This window comes from Doryrhamphus excisus, chromosome 22 (genome assembly GCF_030265055.1).
Source record: "Doryrhamphus excisus isolate RoL2022-K1 chromosome 22, RoL_Dexc_1.0, whole genome shotgun sequence".
NCBI lineage: Eukaryota > Metazoa > Chordata > Actinopteri > Syngnathiformes > Syngnathidae > Doryrhamphus > Doryrhamphus excisus.
Genome location: NC_080487.1, coordinates 8,157,896 through 8,178,055, shown reverse-complemented (window position 1 = coordinate 8,178,055; position 20,160 = coordinate 8,157,896). Strand labels below are relative to the sequence as shown.

General features: G+C 39.7%; 1 protein-coding gene across 6 annotated transcripts in view; it reads right to left on the bottom strand.

Moving 5' to 3' along the window:
* LOC131110066 (LIM domain-binding protein 3-like) overlaps positions 1–20,160 on the bottom strand; it is a 37,678-nt gene that overhangs the window by 14,128 nt on the left and 3,390 nt on the right. For 2 of the 6 annotated variants that reach the window (XM_058062759.1, XM_058062761.1), the window contains exons 2-10: positions 15,046–15,182; positions 13,194–13,327; positions 10,041–10,244; positions 5,706–5,877; positions 5,462–5,623; positions 4,452–4,559; positions 4,195–4,372; positions 3,953–4,057; positions 814–891 (exon numbers count right to left, since the gene is read on the bottom strand). In XM_058062759.1, the coding sequence (XP_057918742.1) occupies positions 814–891; positions 3,953–4,057; positions 4,195–4,372; positions 4,452–4,559; positions 5,462–5,623; positions 5,706–5,877; positions 10,041–10,244; positions 13,194–13,327; positions 15,046–15,182 (1,278 nt within the window). Of the gene's footprint in view, positions 1–813; positions 892–3,952; positions 4,058–4,168; positions 4,373–4,451; positions 4,560–5,461; positions 5,624–5,705; positions 5,878–10,040; positions 10,245–13,193; positions 13,328–15,045; positions 15,183–15,411; positions 17,237–17,261; positions 17,357–17,702; positions 17,806–20,160 lie in introns of those variants that run through there. The other 4 variants (XM_058062763.1, XM_058062762.1, XM_058062764.1 and 1 more) reach the window with 4 other exon arrangements.

The following is a 20,160-nucleotide window of genomic DNA, read 5'->3' as shown; positions in this document are numbered from 1 at the left end:
AAACTTGCTCACGTCATCATGGTGGTCTCCAGTCTGCCCATGCCAAGGGAATCGTTAGCTACGGTGCTGTAAGTTTTGGTCAACTTGAGGTTGCTATGAAAACCAGGTGGACTGTGCAATATGGACGGGCTGGATATGGAGCTGACGATGACAGCAGGGGCCATCTTACAGATTGTGCACGGGCCGGACTCGTTCTCTGTCCGACCCAGCTGAGAGAGGAGACAAAACCCGCATTACAGCAGAGCGCCCGACAATCCAAAATATGTCCTGCTTGACTATTTGAAATGTTTATGACTGCTACTCCAGTCCTGTGGGTGGCAGTAATTAGAGTGGCAATACAAGCAAGTTGTTTTTTCCTCACAGCTCTATCTGCTGGAAGGGGTGGTGCAATGCCCCACTTGGCCCCAAACAAACTAAAAATAAAATTTATGGTAAATCTCAAGTTTAAACATATGTATTTTCAGATCGCTATAATGTATATATGTTTTACGATGTTTTACTGAGGTTTTGAAAATGTGTCCCTTGCTAGGTCAATGCTAATGCGAGCACAGAACTCCCTTCAGCTACGGTCATCACATTGACAGCCCGTGAATAGCAGCTGTATCTCAAATTTTAATGTAATTCCAAGGAAAGGTCATGAAAAAAATCAATGTGGCTCAAATCTGCAGCCACTAATGCATGAAAAGGTTGTTTTAACTTCCTTATGTGAGCATTTGTGCGATAAGAAATGTATTGTGTCATTTTATAGTGGATAATAACTATCCACTCAGGCATCATTGTTGGTGATTTTGGGAGAAAACAGTTAGGACTTACACTGACAGGAAGATGATTGGGGTTCTTTGGTTGGATGCTGAGGTCCGACATGGAGATGTCTTCAGGTTCATTGGCAATCTGCACATAAACATGAAGCTGGATCATATTCAGCCCTGAAGTGGTTTTGTCCTCAACAACCAGCAGGGGGCGATGCGTTGTTTTTTGGGGGGAGGATTAATATTTCTTTTGTATTACATTTTTGGAATGATGTTAATTTTTGGTTTTTATTTTGCATTACATTTTTAAAACAGAACATGTCAAGTCACTAAATGGGAAAACCCATTAAATTAATTTTAATAATGTTTTGGAGTGCATGACAAAGTAAAAAGGAACTATGGCTGAAGTATGTGGGCTAATCACACTGTGTTGCTTAGCAACCAAAACAATGGCAAAGTCAAAAGAGAAAGGAAGAAGATCTCCTCGTGGGTCTACTAAAGATCTGCTAGCTCTTGCAGCTTGGGTCAAAGCAGTCCAAATCCGGTTATATATGTATGGAGAGAGCTTTCAAAGACGATGCGTGTTTTATACCATCTCCACTGTCGTCGAGACCCACAACAAGACAATAACAATAAGAAAGGTACAGAATCAGAGCATTACTTTTGAATTGGGTCAAAAGCTACTTAGATAACAGGAAGCAATATGTTAAGCTAGGAGAACACACTTCTGCAAGGTTTAATATTACATGTGGAGTACCCCAGGGGTCAATACTGGGACCAAAACTGTTCAACTTGTATATGAATGGCATCTGTAAAGCTGGTATTATTTGCGGATTATATTACCTCCTTTTTTCCAGATGGAGCAAACAACAGATCAGTAAAAAGGTTACAGATGAAATGGTTATATTAAAAATGTTTTTTTTAGGTCCTAACCTAAGTAAAACAAAAATAATTATATTTGGTGAGAAATATTTCAATATTGAACAAAGCAAATATCACTCCATACTCTTTATTGCTCTCTGGCTTTACTATATCTAACTTAATGTGTGGCGATATGGGGCAATAACTATAAAAGCAATGTTGACTTGCTAAATGTACTCCATGGAACGGATTGAGTAAGGAATTCACGAGCCACGCAGGATTATTCCAATAAAAAAAGTACATTGGGATGATATTGCTGTTTATTACTGTTTTTACACCACGCACCTGTCGACTATTAAAATCATGTACACATTAATTAATTAGGACCTCTAATGAATTAATCTCATGAATGTAATTTTTAATCTCACAGACTTGCTTATGTGCGGGGTGTTCTCTTCGAGTTCAGTTTGCTACAGCTTGCTAAATTGCTAATGTCTTTGCTAGTAATGTCAGCTGTGTCTGAACGCAAACTCTTTCTTACAAAGAAGGCATATTACTCAACCTTGATCAATGGTGCCTTTGGAGATAATAATGGTATAATTAGCCTTTCATTGGACAGACAACTCTTACATGTCCCGACATTATCCCGTCTCCTCGCTGCTACTCACCTTGCCCTCCGATCAAATGTTGCTAAACAAGCCCAAACACAATGACAGCCAATCTATTTCCATTTTTTTCCACCCATTTCCTATACCGCTTATCCTCACTAGGGTCTGCTGGAGCCTATCCCAGCTGTCTTTGGGCGAGAGGTAAAGGGCACATATAGACAAACAACCATTCCGACTCACATTCATACCTATGGACAATTTGGAGTCGCCAATTAACCTAGCATGTTTTTGGAATGTGGGAGGAAACTGGAGTCCCTGGAGAAAACCCAGCATGCACGGGGAGAACTTGCAAACTCCACACAGTGTGGAATGGAACCCACGTTAATATAAACATGTATTAACTAAAATCCAATTCATCAAAAAAAAAAATGCATGTGTGCAAGTACGCAACATAAGCAGATTTTATAAGAGATTATCGAACAAAAGCGAATCATGCGAGCTGTGGATTAATCCTGAAACTTCCATATTACTGGATTAGTCTTTGGACACTGTGTAATGGAGACCTCAGCAAACCTGGCCTCTGTGTCTGCATGATTGTGTGTGTTCTTCAAGGATGATTAGAGAGACAGAAATGTTCCATGTAGGAAGCGAAGTCCCACATACAATGGAACTATCCGCCTTCTTCCGATGGCCTGATTAAAACCTACAAGAACGTTGGAAATAAACACAATGTCACTCACAATTCAGCGCCAACGTCGCCAAGGTTATTCAACCAGAAAACAATTCTGTACGTTCAACAGAATATTTTCTCGCAAGATTCATGCATTAATCCACGAAAAAAAAGCAAAATTGGATAAACGATGTATTTAAAATAATTGAACTGTTTAAAATATAGATAATACACAAATGTATATATTAAATCATTAATAAAATATTAAAATATGGTATTTATGTAATATGTCATATTTTAACATATTTTATGGAATATATTAAATTGCATTTTTTAAGTGAAATTACATATAATGCTACTACAATAAAATAAAATAATCAAATCAACTTTATTTGTATAACACTTTTCCTGCAAAGACATGGAACACAAAGTGCTTTACAGAATTATGTAAAATAAATGATAATAATAATAATAATTATTATATTATTAAAACTTTAAATAATAGTAATTACTATTATTATATATCATTATACAAAATAAAATAATAATAGTAGTAATAATAACAATAACAATATAACATTATTATTATTATTGCTAGGTTAATTGGTGACAGCTGGGATAGCCCCCGCCCCGCGACCCTTGCGAGGATAAGCGTAGAAAATGAATGAATGAATGAATGAATGGTGCAGGCAAAGTGAAGGAACTTGATATTTAAAAATGTAACCACACACGGACCCTTGTGATATTCCCCATGGCCCAAAGCAATGTGACCTACTGCATTACAAGACGTTCTTGTCTCAGCCATCAATTTGTTGTTGTTTTTGGGGAATTTGCAAGCAGTGTGACTTCATTTGAGCAGGAGTCATCTGTATATTAACTGTTCATTGATCAGGCTAAAATCCAACATGAACGGCTTGAATTGGGTCAGTTCGTCTTCTTATTTTGATTGTTACAGACGTAGGGGGCTGATATTACAAGACACTGTATCTCCATTCTATTGATAAGGTTATAAAAACACAAAATTCAAATGGTTCTATCATTCAAGTTATGTTTTGACCTCTCACCTTTAATCTCTGGCTGGAACGGCGCCCGTGCTTGATGTCAGAGGACAACTGATGGTTAACCGGCGTTTGATAGGAACTGTCCTCATCCATGTTGGCAAAGCGCGCCTGCAGAGGAAACACACGCACACACACACACACACACACACACACAGATGGAAGCAAGCACAATGAGCGGCTGGTTAAAGGAGCAGGAGGAGGTGTCAGATGCAGACATACCATCACAAGACACGAGCGACACTCACTAGTTCGCTGTCTGACTGCGAGGAGCGGGCTGGCATGCAGTGGCGGTGACTTTCCAACTGGCTGGTGACGGTGGAGCGGCGGGTGGACTGGAAACTGCTGCTGCTGCTACTGAAGCGGTCCCGGCCCCTGATGCAGAGCAGCGTGCCCAGATAGGGGACGTACCTACTGATGGCTGACCTACACGAGGATGCCACATCATTAGGTACACCGGCGCTGTGTTTTACAAGTATGATTCATTGAGCTTTTACTGACCCACCTGTATTTGGGGTGCGTGATAGCATATATGATGGGGTTGTGAATGGCTGATGCTTTGGCAATCACAGCTGGTACAGAGCTCATGTAGGGGGTCAGCAGGTCGGCGTACCTGAAAATGTGAGGAAGAAAATGAGTGCAGAAATGAGACTCACAGCTGTGAGAAAATGTGCAACTACTCCTCCATCGGCAGAGTGGATAATATGGGCTTCAGTTGGATCATTACTGTTAATGGGGACCTATTATGATCATTTTCTGACCCTTTGTATTGAGTGGTTGACTCTATAGAGCAGCTACACACAATAACCTGCACAGAAAACTTTCAACATCTTCCAGAATCTGCACCTATTCCAGCTGTATTTCTTTGCATTTATGCTTCCCGCCAAAAGGGTCTGTTTTAATTTATTCCACCCACGCCCCGACTTTAGGCATGCCCACTCCGTTGTGATTGGTCACACTCCCAAACTGCTTCCTAACTACTGCAAACAACCCTTTCTAATTAATGTGTATTTGAGTTGATAATAAATGAATAAAGTCTTTGGAGAGCTAATTGAAAAGTGTTTAGGAGCTACTGCTAGCTCATAATCTACTGGCTGGAGACCCCTGACCCTGACTTACCGTGTACGAACTCAAAGAGTAGGCACCGCTGGTGCTCCTCCAACCTTGCCTGCCAGAGGAGGACCATTCATTGTCGCACACACTTTGTCAGAAGCACCACTGGTACCGTGTAGCTCAGGAGAACCGGGATGTGAGGGTGCAGTGTTTAAAATGACTTCAAGATACTAAAATGACGTTATTCCTTCTCATAATATTACAACCTTATATTTTGTTCAGACTTTTTCTTAGTTACTTTTTTCTGTTACTATTTTGTCATTATTCTTGTAAAATTACCACATATTTTTGCTGTTGTTTTTCAAAAATGTTCTTGTTAAATAATAGTTTTAGAAACAAAAAGCAATCCTGCCGAGCAACAAGTGGCCACCGGCAAACATGGAGGTGGCAGGTGACACATACCCAGCGAATGCGGTGAGAGCCATGCAGGAGTACGGCGCCCAGGAAACGACAAAGAGCAGGATGACGATCAGGGCGATCTTGGCCATCTTCCATTCACTCTTCATCCTATGGAATCTCTTAACGGAGTCTCTGGTTCCCCCACAGTGGAGTTTTTCAAAGGCCCTGCGGAGCATTTTAGGAGAGGAATTAAAGAGATTGCGCCTTGTGTTGTCTCCTGTCATGTTCTGAGACCTCGTATACTGACCGGGTTGTGTGTCGGATGGCTCTGAAGATGCAGCAGTAGCAGAAGATGATGATGGAGAGTGGGATGAAGAAGACAAAGGTGAAGAGCAGCATGGTGTAGGAGCGCACCAAGGGTGTGAACGTCATGTAATCCCATGAGCAAGACGTCATTAAACCCTCCGGGATGTAAGCACCTGAAAAACACGTGTACATCACACACCTTTTTTTTTTTTTTTTAGCATGTAGCATTGTTTAGACAATTTTGAGCTTTTATAGTATACACCATATGAAGTAGAAAGGTCAAATTTTTAGGCCATACGACTTCGACTGTATTTACTTCTTACTTACTACTTTACACTGCAGTTTCCTAGTGGCTTTGTAGCAGAAGCGACATGTCCAGCATCTGCCAGCACAAATCAAACCAAAGAAGTTGTTTCTGCACACCCGCTGGAGGCTCCTTCCACTCACATAGCATAAAAAATACACATGGGGTGCAAGAATGCTTCACCGACGCAACTAACAATATCACAATCCGCACGGTGTTGTGATGTTTTGTAGACATCGCTTGGCAAGCATACAGTCTCCACTGAAGGAAGCTACACATCAAGTTTATTACATGCTAAGTTGTGTTGACGGGTCTTCACACCCCCGGAGACGTTTCTGTAGGCGACATCCACCGCAAGACAGGACATGACAAGACATTATGCTGATGAAAAGATGCATCATATCATTTGTGCTGTTAGAAAAACGTGTACATTCTTTTATTTGTTTAGCGGTTGCAGGAAGTGAGAAAAGTCATAATTGGATGTTTAGCTAAATCATTTTTGCAATCAGAAAATAATTTGAACTTTGGCCATCCCCAGGGCTCTGTTCTCAGCCCCTCTCTGTGTGTTACTGCTTTATATGTGTACATGTGTTGCATGTGTTATGGTGCTCACATTTCGAAGTAATGGTAATGGTTTTATTTCATTTGAACATGCACCAGATTACAATTGAGTGCATCCCATAATCAGTTCACAGTTCCACATGTCCAAAAGGAGTAGGAAGAAGCAAAGCTTATTAAATCCTACCCCTCCATCTGCTACTTTTACAATCAGTAACTGTTACATTTGTTCACTTCCTGCTTTCCATAATACAGTTTAAGGTTTTTTGTTTTTTTTAATAATGTACTTCGTACCCAAGTACGAGGCGATATGACGATACAATGACATAGTGGGTACCATAATAACTGTCAATATAGTGATATATAAAGCACATCATGACTGGTTCAAGACTCTTCATCCTTGTATTTAGCAAACATCAACTCATCGTTGTGCATTGTTTGAGGTCCTTAATCCATTCCATAGTTTGATTCCACATACTGAAATGCTATGGCTTTTTAACGTAGTCCTAGCATAGAAGTGTCTCAAGCATATAAGAATTCTTCCCTGAAATCATATTTCTCCTCTCTTGTAGAAGAAGTATTGGATGACATTTTTAGGTAATTGGTTGTTTTTAGCCTTATGCATTATTTTAGCTGTTTGAAGATTAACTATATCAGCAAGTTTTTGTGATTTTAGAAATGAGTTAGTGTGTTCTCTCTAGGCGGTATTATCATTTATCCTTACCAACCTTTTTTGCAGTCCATTTAGCGAGTGAAGATTGCTTTTATAGTTATTACCCCATATTTCCACACAATAAGTAAGATATGGTAGAACCAGAGAGCAATAAAGAGTGCGGAGTGATTTCTGATTGAGAACAAGTTTTGCTTTGTTCAATACTGAAATATTTCTGGCCACCTTATGTTGTATATTTGTAATATGAGGTTTCCAGCTCATATTTTCATCTATTGTGATCCCAAAAAATTTATTTTCGTTCACCCTTTCAATGTCCACACCGTCTATTTGTATTTGCTGGTGTGTGTCCTTCTTCTAGTTTGGGACCAATATTGACAAAGTAGTTATTGAACTTTTCAACTGTCTCATCCACATCATCATTATAGGTGTTTCTCACCATGAAATAATTAGGGTAGTCTGTCTTCTTGTTACTTTTCCTGATAATACTATTTAGTATGTCCCAGGGTGCTCGAATATTGTTTTTGTGCTTGTCTAGTAGTTGGCTATAATACTCCTTCTTACATGCTCTTAGGATTGTAGGCAACTTATTTTTATAAGTCTTGTATGTTCTTTCTGACTCTTTGGTCTGTTGATTGATGCATTTCCTGTATAGTGTGTTCTTCTTCTTGCAAGCATTAGTAAGGCCTTTTGTCATCCATGGCTGTTTTTTTTTTTTTTTACTTCTTTGACTTTTTTCTCCAGGGACAGTTCTTATCATACAGCTTCATATAAGTATGTAGAAAGTGTTCGTATGCTTCATCCATGTCTTTGGCACTGGACACACACTCCCATTTTTGTTCTTCTAGATCCTTCTTGAAAGCATTGACTCTGTCCTCTGAACGTAGTCTTTGGACAGTCTTTGTAGTTTCCATTGGTCTGTTGTTGTAATGATGGTTATATAAATTGTGAACACTGGAAGATGATCGCTGATGTCTTTGATTAGCAGGCCACTAGTGGTTTTGTTATCAAAATCATTGGTGAATATATTGTCGATTAGAGTGGCACAATGGTCTGTTATTCTACTTGGTCTGGTGATTTTTGGAAACAAACTTAAGCTGTATATTGTATCTATAAAATCGTCAATTACCTTGTTCTTGTGTGTATTCAGCAGATCAATATTGAAGTCTCCACATAGTTTTTTGATTGTTATCTGAAAAGGTTGTTTTGATCCAATCTTCAAACATTTCTATCCTTGAGTGTGGCGTTCTGTATAAACAACTTATGTACACGTTTTTGCTTTGTTCTTTACAGATTTCAATTGTTATGCATTCTAGGATATTGTCAATAGCAACTGACATATTCTTTACCACTTTGTAATGTAGTTGAAGTACAGTTGTCCCTTGCTACATCTCCGTTTCGTGGTTGACTACGGCCTATTATTACTAAGAAATGTACATATTTAAGCAAATTGTACATATTCATATCCTAAAGTAATCATTTTCAAGCATAAAAATGCCAAAATGAAAAATAACATAAATATAAGGTATTTGAAAGACGTGATATGAAGTGTAATATTATATTATTATTAGTAGTATCTGTGACTTGTTGTATGCGCCTTTAAGAGGCCTGGGATGTGACAGACCAATTACAAAAAAACTTTTATAAATAAAAGTCCAATTATGCAATCTGTCCCAGAAACGTGATCGGTTCTGCTGAGATTAGAACATCGAGTTCAAAGAGATTCAAAAAAGTAACTGCTTATACACTGGAAGAATTATAAAATTATATTCATTCATTCATTCATTTTCTGCCGCTTGTCCTCACGGAGAATTATTATTATTATTAATTATAGAAATTATAGATGTGATGACGTGTTGGCAAAAACACGATGTGGCGATGAGATTGGACACCACCTTCCTGTTTTGCCATGAGTTTTGTTTTTAATTCAATTTCTCTCCTTTATCAAAATCTTGGCATTTGCAACTTTCCTTGCCTCCATTTTGGCTTATTTTACAGCCGTCAACAAAAGAAAAGCAGAGACCTGAAGTGAGAAACACTGTTGAGTTCAATAAATAATTCATGGCAAAACAGGAAGGTGGTGTCCATATTGAGTAACCTGAAATGTATCCATTTATCACTTTCATTCATCATATATGTATTTATACACATTTCAGAGGTTTTTTCTGCATGTAAAAACATAATTAAAATTTAAGATAACTGTAATAATTTTAAAATGTGCTTTGTGTTTGTAAAAATGCATTGGGTTACAGTACGTTTTGGTTAGAATCAGACCTTCTTCATCGGATTAATGATGCTAACCAAGGTTTTCCAGGTAAGCTGTTAAATGTTAAAAATACATATTTTTATTGTGTGTCAAATCGTGTGTTAAGTCAAATAAGTGTTAAGACTGCAATGTATTTGTGGTCATCAGTTTTGGGCGAGGATGTTATTGTCTAATTTGCATACTAGGCCATGGCACATGTGCAAGTCATTTTTATGTGGACTTTCTTATTCCCTCGCCTCTTTTTTTGTCACAAGGAAGGCAATTTGTCACAAGTCGCTTTTTCCAGACAGGTCTGACTACGAGCTAAATGTAGCAACTATGCTAAGTTGCTGCGATTGGCTGGCGACCAGTTCAGGGTGTAATCCGCCTTTCAAAGTCCAAATGTGCGTAAGCAACTCCACCCCACGTTACGCACTTTTCACGCCTTCAATTCACCATAAATGGTCTAGCTGTGAGAAGAGGAAGAAAGAAGCGAAACTTCTGTTTTTCCTACAAATTGTGATGGTGCTGTTGAGGCAAAGGCAGCTTTGGTACTTACTCCATCCAAAGAACGGCGGCAGGCTCCAACCCATGGAGTAGAGCCAGGCGGCAGCCACGATGCTCAGGGCTTTCCTGCGAGACATGGCGCCCAGTGAGGCCAGCGGCTTGGTGATCACCACGTAGCGGTCCACGGCGATCACCATGAGCGTCATCATGCTGCAGATGCCAAAAAGGGCGCCGCAAAAGGCGTACAACTCACAACCTGCGGGGGTGGATGGGATTGAAAGTTGAGTAAAGGGGCTGACTTGAAAATGTCAGTATAAATCAAATAATTCCCAAGCATATTTTTAGGTAAATGTAAACAGCACAAGGATGGTGGCCAAGAACGGAGAAGAGGGAGAATCCATAAAGAAGTGGAAAGACTTGGAAATGGGTAACAGGAGCAAACTTGCAAAAAAAACGGGGGTACAGACTCATGGAGGAGCTCAGGATGAATGATGAGTCTTGCTCGGTCGGGCTGGAAGGGTTGAAGCAAAATAAATAATATATGGAGAATTCACACAGTTTCTGCATATTTAGTATACTATACATGGCAAAAAAGACGTGACTCTGCCACGACAGTCCATCACCGCCTTCAATGTATTACTACCAAACAGCACGTAATCACATGCATGCATCAGAGCTGCGGACCACTCTCATAATGTTGGCAAACAAATAATGGCCAATTAAAGCATTTAACCCACGTGTCCTGGCTTCTTATACTTTGTGTGCTCCAACTGCCTCATAGCAACTAATAGGAGCCAGATGGCCTCCCGAGGACCAGACTATGTTTCGCAGGTGAGTCCATCATTCAGTCCCAGCGTATTGTGTCATGATATCGTAGCAATGGTGAGTTTGTGTTGGTGAATGACAAGGCTTAGAAAGGGAATGCTGATTCTAATCACTGGTGTGGTCACGCTCTGTGTGGCAGGTTGAGGTTTGAGTTGTGTTTATTCCTTACTTCCTGGTCTAGGCTTTTAACTTGCAACATTTTCTGTTGTGTTCCATTCTGTTTTCTGCTGCCTCTACTTTTCCGTTAACAAGTGCCTGGCGCTAAATTGTGTTGTGGTTATTTATTTCAGTTGGTGGCGTCTTGCCTTTGTTGGAGCATTGCATGTATGTTTCGGAGCTGTACATGTTTCTGCATCTTCTGCAAGTTTCCTTTTTGAGTATAATTAAAGACTACACTGGGTTCCTGTCTCTGCATCTTGAATGTGGCAGATGTGACACAGACAATGTGTTGTGAGGACCAAGATGATTGTGACTGATGGTGGTAGCCCCATGGTTCAGGTCTACATGAGTGCTACCAGCACTAGAGGAGCTGCAGCTCATTCATAGAACAGATTAATCCCATTATGTATTGTGACATTGTGAAGACACATTCTCATGGTCTGAGGCCGCACAAGTGCTGCCGGTACTGGCTTTGGTTCATTGAGTGGAAACATGAAATTTAACATGTGGTGTGACATTCTGCAGATCTGCACTCTTGGTGGCAGGAGCGTCACAGTCTGGGGCTGCACGAGTGCTGACAGCAATGGGGGAGCTCTGGTTCACTGAATTCCAATATGTACTCTGACATTCAGAAAATGCACTCCATTGATAGTGGTAGTGGCATGGTGCTGGGCTGCACAAGTGCTGCCAATACCAGGGGGAGCTGCAGTTCACTGAGGGGTAAAATGAATTCTAGCGTCAGATGTGACATTGTGAAGATCCACTCCCTTGGTGGTAGTAGCATCACAGTCTGGGGCTGCATAAGCGCTGCCAGCACTGGGGGGAACGGCGGTTCATTGAGACGAAACATGAATTTCAATATGTGCCTTGACATTGTGAAGAGACGTCCCCTTGGTGGTGGTAGTGGCATGGTCTTGGGCCACACAGTAGGTTAGGTTTACCGTACCAATGATGTACTGTCGCAATAGTAATGCGCAGCGTCACAGTCTGGGGCTGCATGAGTGCTGACAGCACCTGCGGTTCATTGAGGCGACACATGAAATCCAACATGTGCTGTGACATTGTAAAGAGACACCCCCTTGGGTCCCGCATAAGTGCTGCTGGCACCAGGGAGAGCTGAGGTTCATGGAGGGGAAACATGGATCACAATGTGTTCTGTGACATTGTGAAGATCTATTCACTTGTTGGTGGTAGCATCATGATTTGTGGCTGCATGAGTGCTGACAGCACTGTGGGACCTGCAGTTCATTGAGGGGACACATGAATTCCAACATGTGCTGTGACATTGTAAAGAGACACCCCCTTGGTGTCATGGAGCGGGCCGGCACAAGTGCTGCCGGTACCAGGGGGAGCTGAGGTTCATGGAGGGGAAACATGAATCACAATGTGTTCTGTGACATTGTGAACCTACCACCATGATGCTACCACCTTGTCGGTTTGTGGCTGCATTAGTGCTACCAGCACTGGGGGAGCTGTGGTTCATTCCCCGCCCACTCCAAGTGCAGATGTGGATTTTTCCTTGAGAATATACAGTATAATGAAATGTTTGCTGAAATGAACACTGTATATAATGCTTTATGATAATGTGATGTTTTTTTAATCATTGACTCCATTTATTATCCACAGGATTTACTGATGCATGGGCGAGGAAAAGGAGCATGGCTTTTATATAAGCTGTTTAGTTCTGGCTAAAAAGTAAATCCCCGTTTAGTTGCCAACAATAAGGCGGCCATCGGCTGTCTTTGTGAAGGTCAAGACAACTCCTGAAGGAACACACAGTGCTCCCCACTATCAGTGTTTGATCAGCAGCGTGTGTGTATCACCAATCCCAGTAGGATGTACAGTGCTTGTACACAACACACACACACCGACACACGTTAAACACGCTGCTGGGATCAATTTATTCCTGTTGACCCCGTTTGATAGATGGAAATGGAATAAAAGCAGGTGGTGGAAATATGGGGATGATGATGCCGACATTGACTGAATGTTAATGCGAGTACGTCACGCTCAACAAGGCAGGCAAAGCAAAATAATCCAGGTCCTTGTGGTATTCAAGTGTGTCAATGAATTAAGGATGCCTGCATCTTTGATGGTAGCATCACAGAAAGATGCAGGCATCCTTTACACGTGTACCTGCAAAATCTAAATGGGGAGGGCGGAATTTGCGGTTGTAAACATCATAGAGAAATGACAAGATGATTGCAGTGTTGCCTGTTACCTTTCTTTCCGAAGATCCATCTCTTGTGCATGCTTGCAATGAAGAAGGTGGGCGTCTGAGTCAGACACATGAAGAAGTCTGTAATGGCCAAATTAATGATAAAGATGTTGGATGGCGTCCGCAAGCTTCGGCTTCTGCACACAAAAGACCAATGGACACACTTTATATTCCCATAATGCTCCAGTGAACACCATTCAGTCTTCTACGCTGTGTGCGCTACAAAAGAAAATAAAAGCCCGAGTCAGTAATTAACAACATTAACTGGAGCAGCCGTGGATGTAACTCTACAACGGGGTTCGAACCCATTTTCATCATGGGACACGTCGTTATGGTCATCTTCAGAGAGCCACCCGTGAAACCACATAAATTCACCTCATGGTATTTTTACCCATTTGATTATAATTTTCATTTATTTTGGATTTTCCACTTAAGTTGAAAGAAGTCTAAGTATAGTTCCATTTAAATGCAGATTTTTTTTAACAATTTAAAAATATTTATATATTATATATATATATCTTATATGTAATTATATAATATATATTATATAATAATAATATAATATCTATCCATTCATCCATCCATCAAATACTGAAAACAATACCAAAAGTAATAAAATAAAATAATTTTAAAAGTACATTTGCATTCCCTATTACAACATTGGTTCTGTGCTGCTGTCCTGAATAGACAGAATAGAAGGCAACCTCCCAATGTATTCTTTAGAAACTCCACAAGCTGGCAGTAGGCGCATTGGTCAGCATCCAGCAACTTTATCTACCTCTACATCCATTTTTATTTTATTTTATTTTTTTCTACATCCGTTTTAAAATGTTGCTACTCAGCTGCCAATGTGCATGTTATACTTGCCATAGTGTTGTTTACAATAACGTCATCAGCGCCTACCAATGCTGGCTGAGCAGTTTGCACCTGCTATTCCAACATTGGTTCTGTTCCTGCTGTATCGTACAGTATACTTCTTAATAAATGACCACGTGGTCAAAGAGAACTGAAGGCTTGACCTTCAGTTGACAAGACCTCTTGATGTATTTTTTTTGTCAGTTAACGCCGCAAGTTGGGAGTAGCTTCATTCTAAATATTACATCTACCTCTATCTACCTCTGCATGCACTTCCAAATGTCTGTTAGTGTAAAATCATGCGTGTTACACTTGCCGTACTGTTGTTTATAATGAACTCATCAGCGCTATTAATGCTAGCTGAGCAGTTTGCTCCTTTCTGCTCTTACAACATTGGTTCTGTTGCTACTTGTTCATAAAACGCAAACTCCTCATATATTTTTTTTAACTCGACACAAAATGGCAGTAGGTGCATTTGAAATAAATACATGTCTATAATTACAGCTATTAAGTACAGTAAAGTCTCGTTATATCAATATCGGTTATAACGAATTACTGCTTATTACGATACTATTTTCATTTCCCGGCAAATTTCTAGTCTTTTATGATATAATTAGCTCCGTTACCCGGTTATTATGATAATCCGGTTACTACGATGCCCTTTTCATCTCCTGCCAGCCAATTTGGTCTGCTTATATTGATACAAAAGCAGCTTAAATCAATCTTTGCTTAAGGATTTCAATACCAAAAAAGAACACGGCAAACGGCTGCTTCCAGTCAACTTTATTTTTCACACATGCCTGCAACAGAAGAACCAACTGACATAGCATACACACCTATTCCAACGAAGACACAAGCGTACAAATACATGTATTTAATTGTGTTGTATTCAGATATATTTGTATTCAATATTTTTTCCTACTCCCGACAATATCGATATAACAAGACTTTACTGTATTTCAGGTATTATGTAACCCAAACCTATGGTGTAACAGTTTACCTGCAGAAGGCATAAATAACCAAAAAGTTCCCCAGGATGCCTGTGATGCCCACGACAAGGATGACAACCCCAATGGTGTAGTGGGCGTGGTCTGGGACGTCTACTGTCGGGAAAGGGTGGCTTGGGGCCATGGAGCCCTAGAAATAAAATATGATGAGTGAGGTCGGAATGCAATCCACCAAACAAAGAAAACAAGCTACAGTAGCTTCCTGAATAAAATCACATTTATACATTTATACAGCCTCTATAACATAACTGCAGTTTTGTGCCTTCTATATTTTCCAATCATAAAAGGAAGCACTGACAGCAAAGTTCAACATGTGGCTGCTCTGTAATGGCTTTCTTTGAAAGTTTGAGTTTGCCTACAGGTCTAACAGGTCCACACTGCCCTCTCCGCCCGCTTGTTCATCGACTTCAGCTCTGCTTTTAACTGCATCATAGCGTCAAAACTCATCATGAAGCACGGGGCCCTGAATATCAGCTCCTGGTCAAAATTCCTCCTGACACAAATAAACAAAAACATGTTTGTGTCAGTGAGAGAGGTCTCACTTACAATATGCTTGCTGAATGTATTGTTTTAAATAATGACCCATAGTTCTGAAATCGATATCCTTTTACATGAAATTTGACGGAATTATCGAATAGTTTACCACAAAGAGATTTCCCCTACTTATAGATTAGAACTGATTTCTATCTATGATTAAATGTGGCCTGTGACTTGGACAAAAATGCAATTAATTGCGATAAAATATTTTAATCGATTGACAGCCCTAATAATTATTGATTTTCACAGTAACGTCACTCATATGTTATTACATTCAGGAGTCAGCCCTTTGCTACATCACACAGCACTGCATGACCATTAAAAAGCTGCAATCCCAGTAATTAATTCGGGGTAGGAAACATTTATTATGAACCAAAGAATGATCTTATCTGCCTATGTCACAGCCGGCAAGCGATGAAGGGTGATGATGATCAAGCGGTGTCCCTTTTCTTAGTGTCTTCTTCGCCTTGGCCCAAGGTTTTAATAGGTAGGGGTAAGACAAAGGGATAGGGCTAAGAGGTAGAATTGGGATTAAGCTTTAGAAAAAGGAAGTTATTATAGCGGCAGCAAGTGCTTTTTCCTGCTTGGCTGTTTTGTTGCCATGGCAAAGACTTGAACTGAGTAACCCAATCATGACAGTATTCCAACAGACAGACATGCCCCCCCTTATGTCAATGATCAATATCTAAAATGATGTTAAAAATTAGGGATTTCTTACGTGTGTGTACATGCATGCATGGCGAAATGTAGAAACACTTAACAACAATGAAAATAATATTGAATAGCCATAGCACTCATCCCTACACAATGTGAGATGACATGCGCTTTAATTGGAAACGTGTGCAGAGGAGCTCTGACAGGAATTGAGGAGATCGTATAGACCAAGCTGGGTTTAACTGAGCCTCTCAGAGAGGTAATCATTCAACAATAAGTTCTTGAACGTGCTTTTTGTGTTCCGTATGCATGACAACACTGCATTGCTGTCAATTAAATGCATGGTTATTTCCATGTATCTCTATTTTTCGACAGCTTCTGTATTGAAACATTTTTTTCCTTTAACTGATCCCTCAGCCAGAACCGTATTTAGTCATTTGGGAGCCCAATGTAAAGCTAGCTGTAGGAGCCATGAATGAATTTAGATTCATTTGGTAGGTGCATGACAGTTTAAATTTGAATAGTGGTGTTTGTTATTGTTTATGACATTATTTAGGTTTGTTGTGATCACGTGGATGAGGGAAGTAGGTCAAATGGATATGGGCGGTGATAGTTTGTTAATACATATAAGCACCTGCTCATCTGTGTGGCCAGAGAGACAAAGAGCAGGGTTGCCGTATTTTTGTTGACCGCTAATTTCTTTAATCTCTGTGATTACTTTGACGGTACTTGCACGGTATCATAAGTAGATCATTATTTTTCTCTAATAAAAGGTTAAAAACTTATTTTTCGTATCTCAGAGATTTTTTTATGTGCGGCGCATCGGACAAAGGAAAGGCCTGGCTTCAGCCTCTCAGCGACTCTTTAGCATGGTGAAGTCGCTACACTTGCCATTATAATTTACACAATTTTTTCCTGCTTTTGAAATCTATTAGTTATCTGTCAGCTTAGGTTGCGAGTTATATAGCCATGTTTGTATCTCTCCGCCCTCAAAACAATTTGAAATATTCATGCTTACCATCTGCCCTGTGATTGGCTGGTGACCAGTCAGAGGCGACCCTGCCTCTCGCCCGAAGACAGCTGGGATAGGCTACCACCCCCCGACCCGCGACCCTCGTGAAGCATTAGAAAATGAATGAATGAATGAATTAATGTTTATCATCTTCCAACAAGTATAAATATTAGAAATCTTTGGTTGGGGGGGGGGGTATTTTTAAATATTTTTTACATTTTTGTAAAAAGCTAAAATAAACATTTTCATCCAACTTGTTGTCTTTACATCATTGCACTTCACATTTTTAATGTTTTTGTGTTTTATTTGATTTCTACAACATGCTGTGAGCCAATAATAAATGAGTCATGGTCTGCAAATGGCCCTCCGGCCGTACTTTAGATGCCGCTGTTCTAAAGAACGTGTTCATAAGCCCCAAACGTGAGATAAATCCATCATCTGCCTTACTTGTTTGAGAGAAGAACTTTTGAAGCTTTTCATCTCACCATGAAGGAAAAACCTTTTTGCTCATGGGCATGATACTGCTTCTGACCCATCTCTAGATGTTGCCCTGTGTAAAAAAAAAACAAAACAAAAAAAAAAAAAAACATCTTAACAGAGAGCTGCACCAACTATTGCTTCAAACACAGGAGCTGTATGCTTTGCATTTCTTTAGCAAATAAGACAGGGGTTTCCAAAGTGCGGCCCAGGTTGGTTCTTTTCTCCCTAAATATTAAAAATTGTCATTTAAAAACTGCATTTTGTGTTGTCATAATATTTAAATTAGTTTCATGATCTGAAACATTTAATGGGGACCCATTATGCTCATTTTTTGTCCCTTTGTATTGAGTTGTGATAACCACTATAGAAAGATTTCTAGATCATTAGCATGTTAACACCTAGCATGATAGCACAATGACTTGACAATTTTGACTTAAGAACAATCTGAATCGGTTGAGGTGACAACTGTGACAAATGTGGTGACAACTCTTTAGATCAAAGGCATTTTGCATGCCGAAAAGTGGGAATGCCAAAAAAAGTGGGAATTCTGAAAAGTGTAAAATTGCATGAATGTCTTTAATGAGTTAGTTGAATGCTTTGACGTTGGAACAGTCTGAATCGGTTGAGAAATGTGTAAATAATTAGAACTCTTTAGATCAAAGGCATTTTGCCTTTTCTGATTTGTTTTTTAGTATAATTACAGGTAGCCTGAAAGGGTGAATTCTGGAAAACATTTGGAATTTTGGATCACACTCAACATGTAATCAGTTCTTGCATATCCCATTTTCTCACAATTCCTTAAAATGTCATCCCTTCAAAACATTAAGTTAGTTTGAACGCAGATAAACAAACAAACATAAACGCCGGCAAAAACATAACCTCCACAGTGCTTTGGGGAGGGAACATAAAACGCCAACCTTCGACATTGCCGTTATGAAAAGCTCATGGCACTCATGTGTGCACGAGTCACATGACGAAGAGTGAAGGCTGCACTCAAGGATGAGCTGATTGTGTGCCACACATCTCCGTCCCACGAGCCGTTAAACAGCGCATCAGTCGGCTGTCAGATTGATGCTTTCCAGCAACTTCAGAGCTCATTTGTTTGCTGGCAAACACATGGCGCTAATAATAATCAACAACCATCTCCATGGACCACCTGCATGTGGACAAGCAATCCATCATTGTCTTTTTCACCGCAACACTCGTGCTTCTAATCCTACGGGGGCAGCACGTAGGTGACCGGGAAACATGCTCAGTCCTCCACTTGCTTCTCTCAATAAGCTATGGAAGCCCTTTTCATCCATTGAAAGAAAAACAATACATCCCAAAGTTAAATCCTAATTAGGAGATAAAAATTTGAAATTACATGAATGTGAGTGTGAATGGTTGTTTGTCTATATGTGCCCTGTGATTGGCTGGCGACCAGTCCAGGGTGTACCCCGCCTCTCTGCCGAAGACAGCTGGGATAGGCTCCAGCACCCCCCGCGACCCTCGTGAGGAAAAAGCGGTAGAAAATGAATGAATGAATGAATGAATTTGAAATTACATGAATGTGAGTGTGAATGGTTGTTTGTCTATATGTGCCCTGTGATTGGCTGGCGACCAGTCCAGGGTGTACCGAAGTGTACCCGAAGACAGCTGGGATAGGCTCCAGCACCCCCACGACCCTCGTGAGGAAAAGCAGTAGAAAATGAATGAATGAATTTGAAATTACAATATGAAAAGTCTCAATTAAAAATAATTATGAGATAAAATGTCATAATTATGAGATAAAAAGTTAATTATGAGAGGAAAGTCACAAATATGAGATACAAAGTTTAAATTATAACAGGAAAGACAATAATGAAATAAAAAGTTGCAATTGGGACATAAAAATGAAAAATGATGGTAGGAAAATCATAGTTATGTGATAAAAAGTTAAAATTACGATATCAAAAGTTACACTTGCTGTATGAAATGAGAATGTCATAATCGTGATACAAAAATGGGAATATGAGATAGAAAAGCCCTAATTATGAGATAAGAAAGTTGTAATGGTGAGATAAAAAGACATAATAATGACGTGAAAAGACAGAATTATGATGATAAGTCATGCTTTTGAGATAAAAAGTCAAACTCATGAAATAAAGTCAAAATTATCATATAAAAAGTCAAAATTACAACATAAAAAGTCATTATTAGATAGGATAACCATAATTACAAAATAAAATGAAATATCAAACCATCCATTCCATGGAAAATCATAAACATGAGTTGCATGTAAATATACTCTACTACATACTAGCTGTAGATAGAGCTGTCCTATCTAGTCTAAATGGTGTGTGTCCCACCCTAGCCATGAACTGATTAAGCCTAATGATGATAATCAATTGCTTGTTATCTGGTAATGTTTCTCATAATTCTGACTTTTTATGTCATAATTATG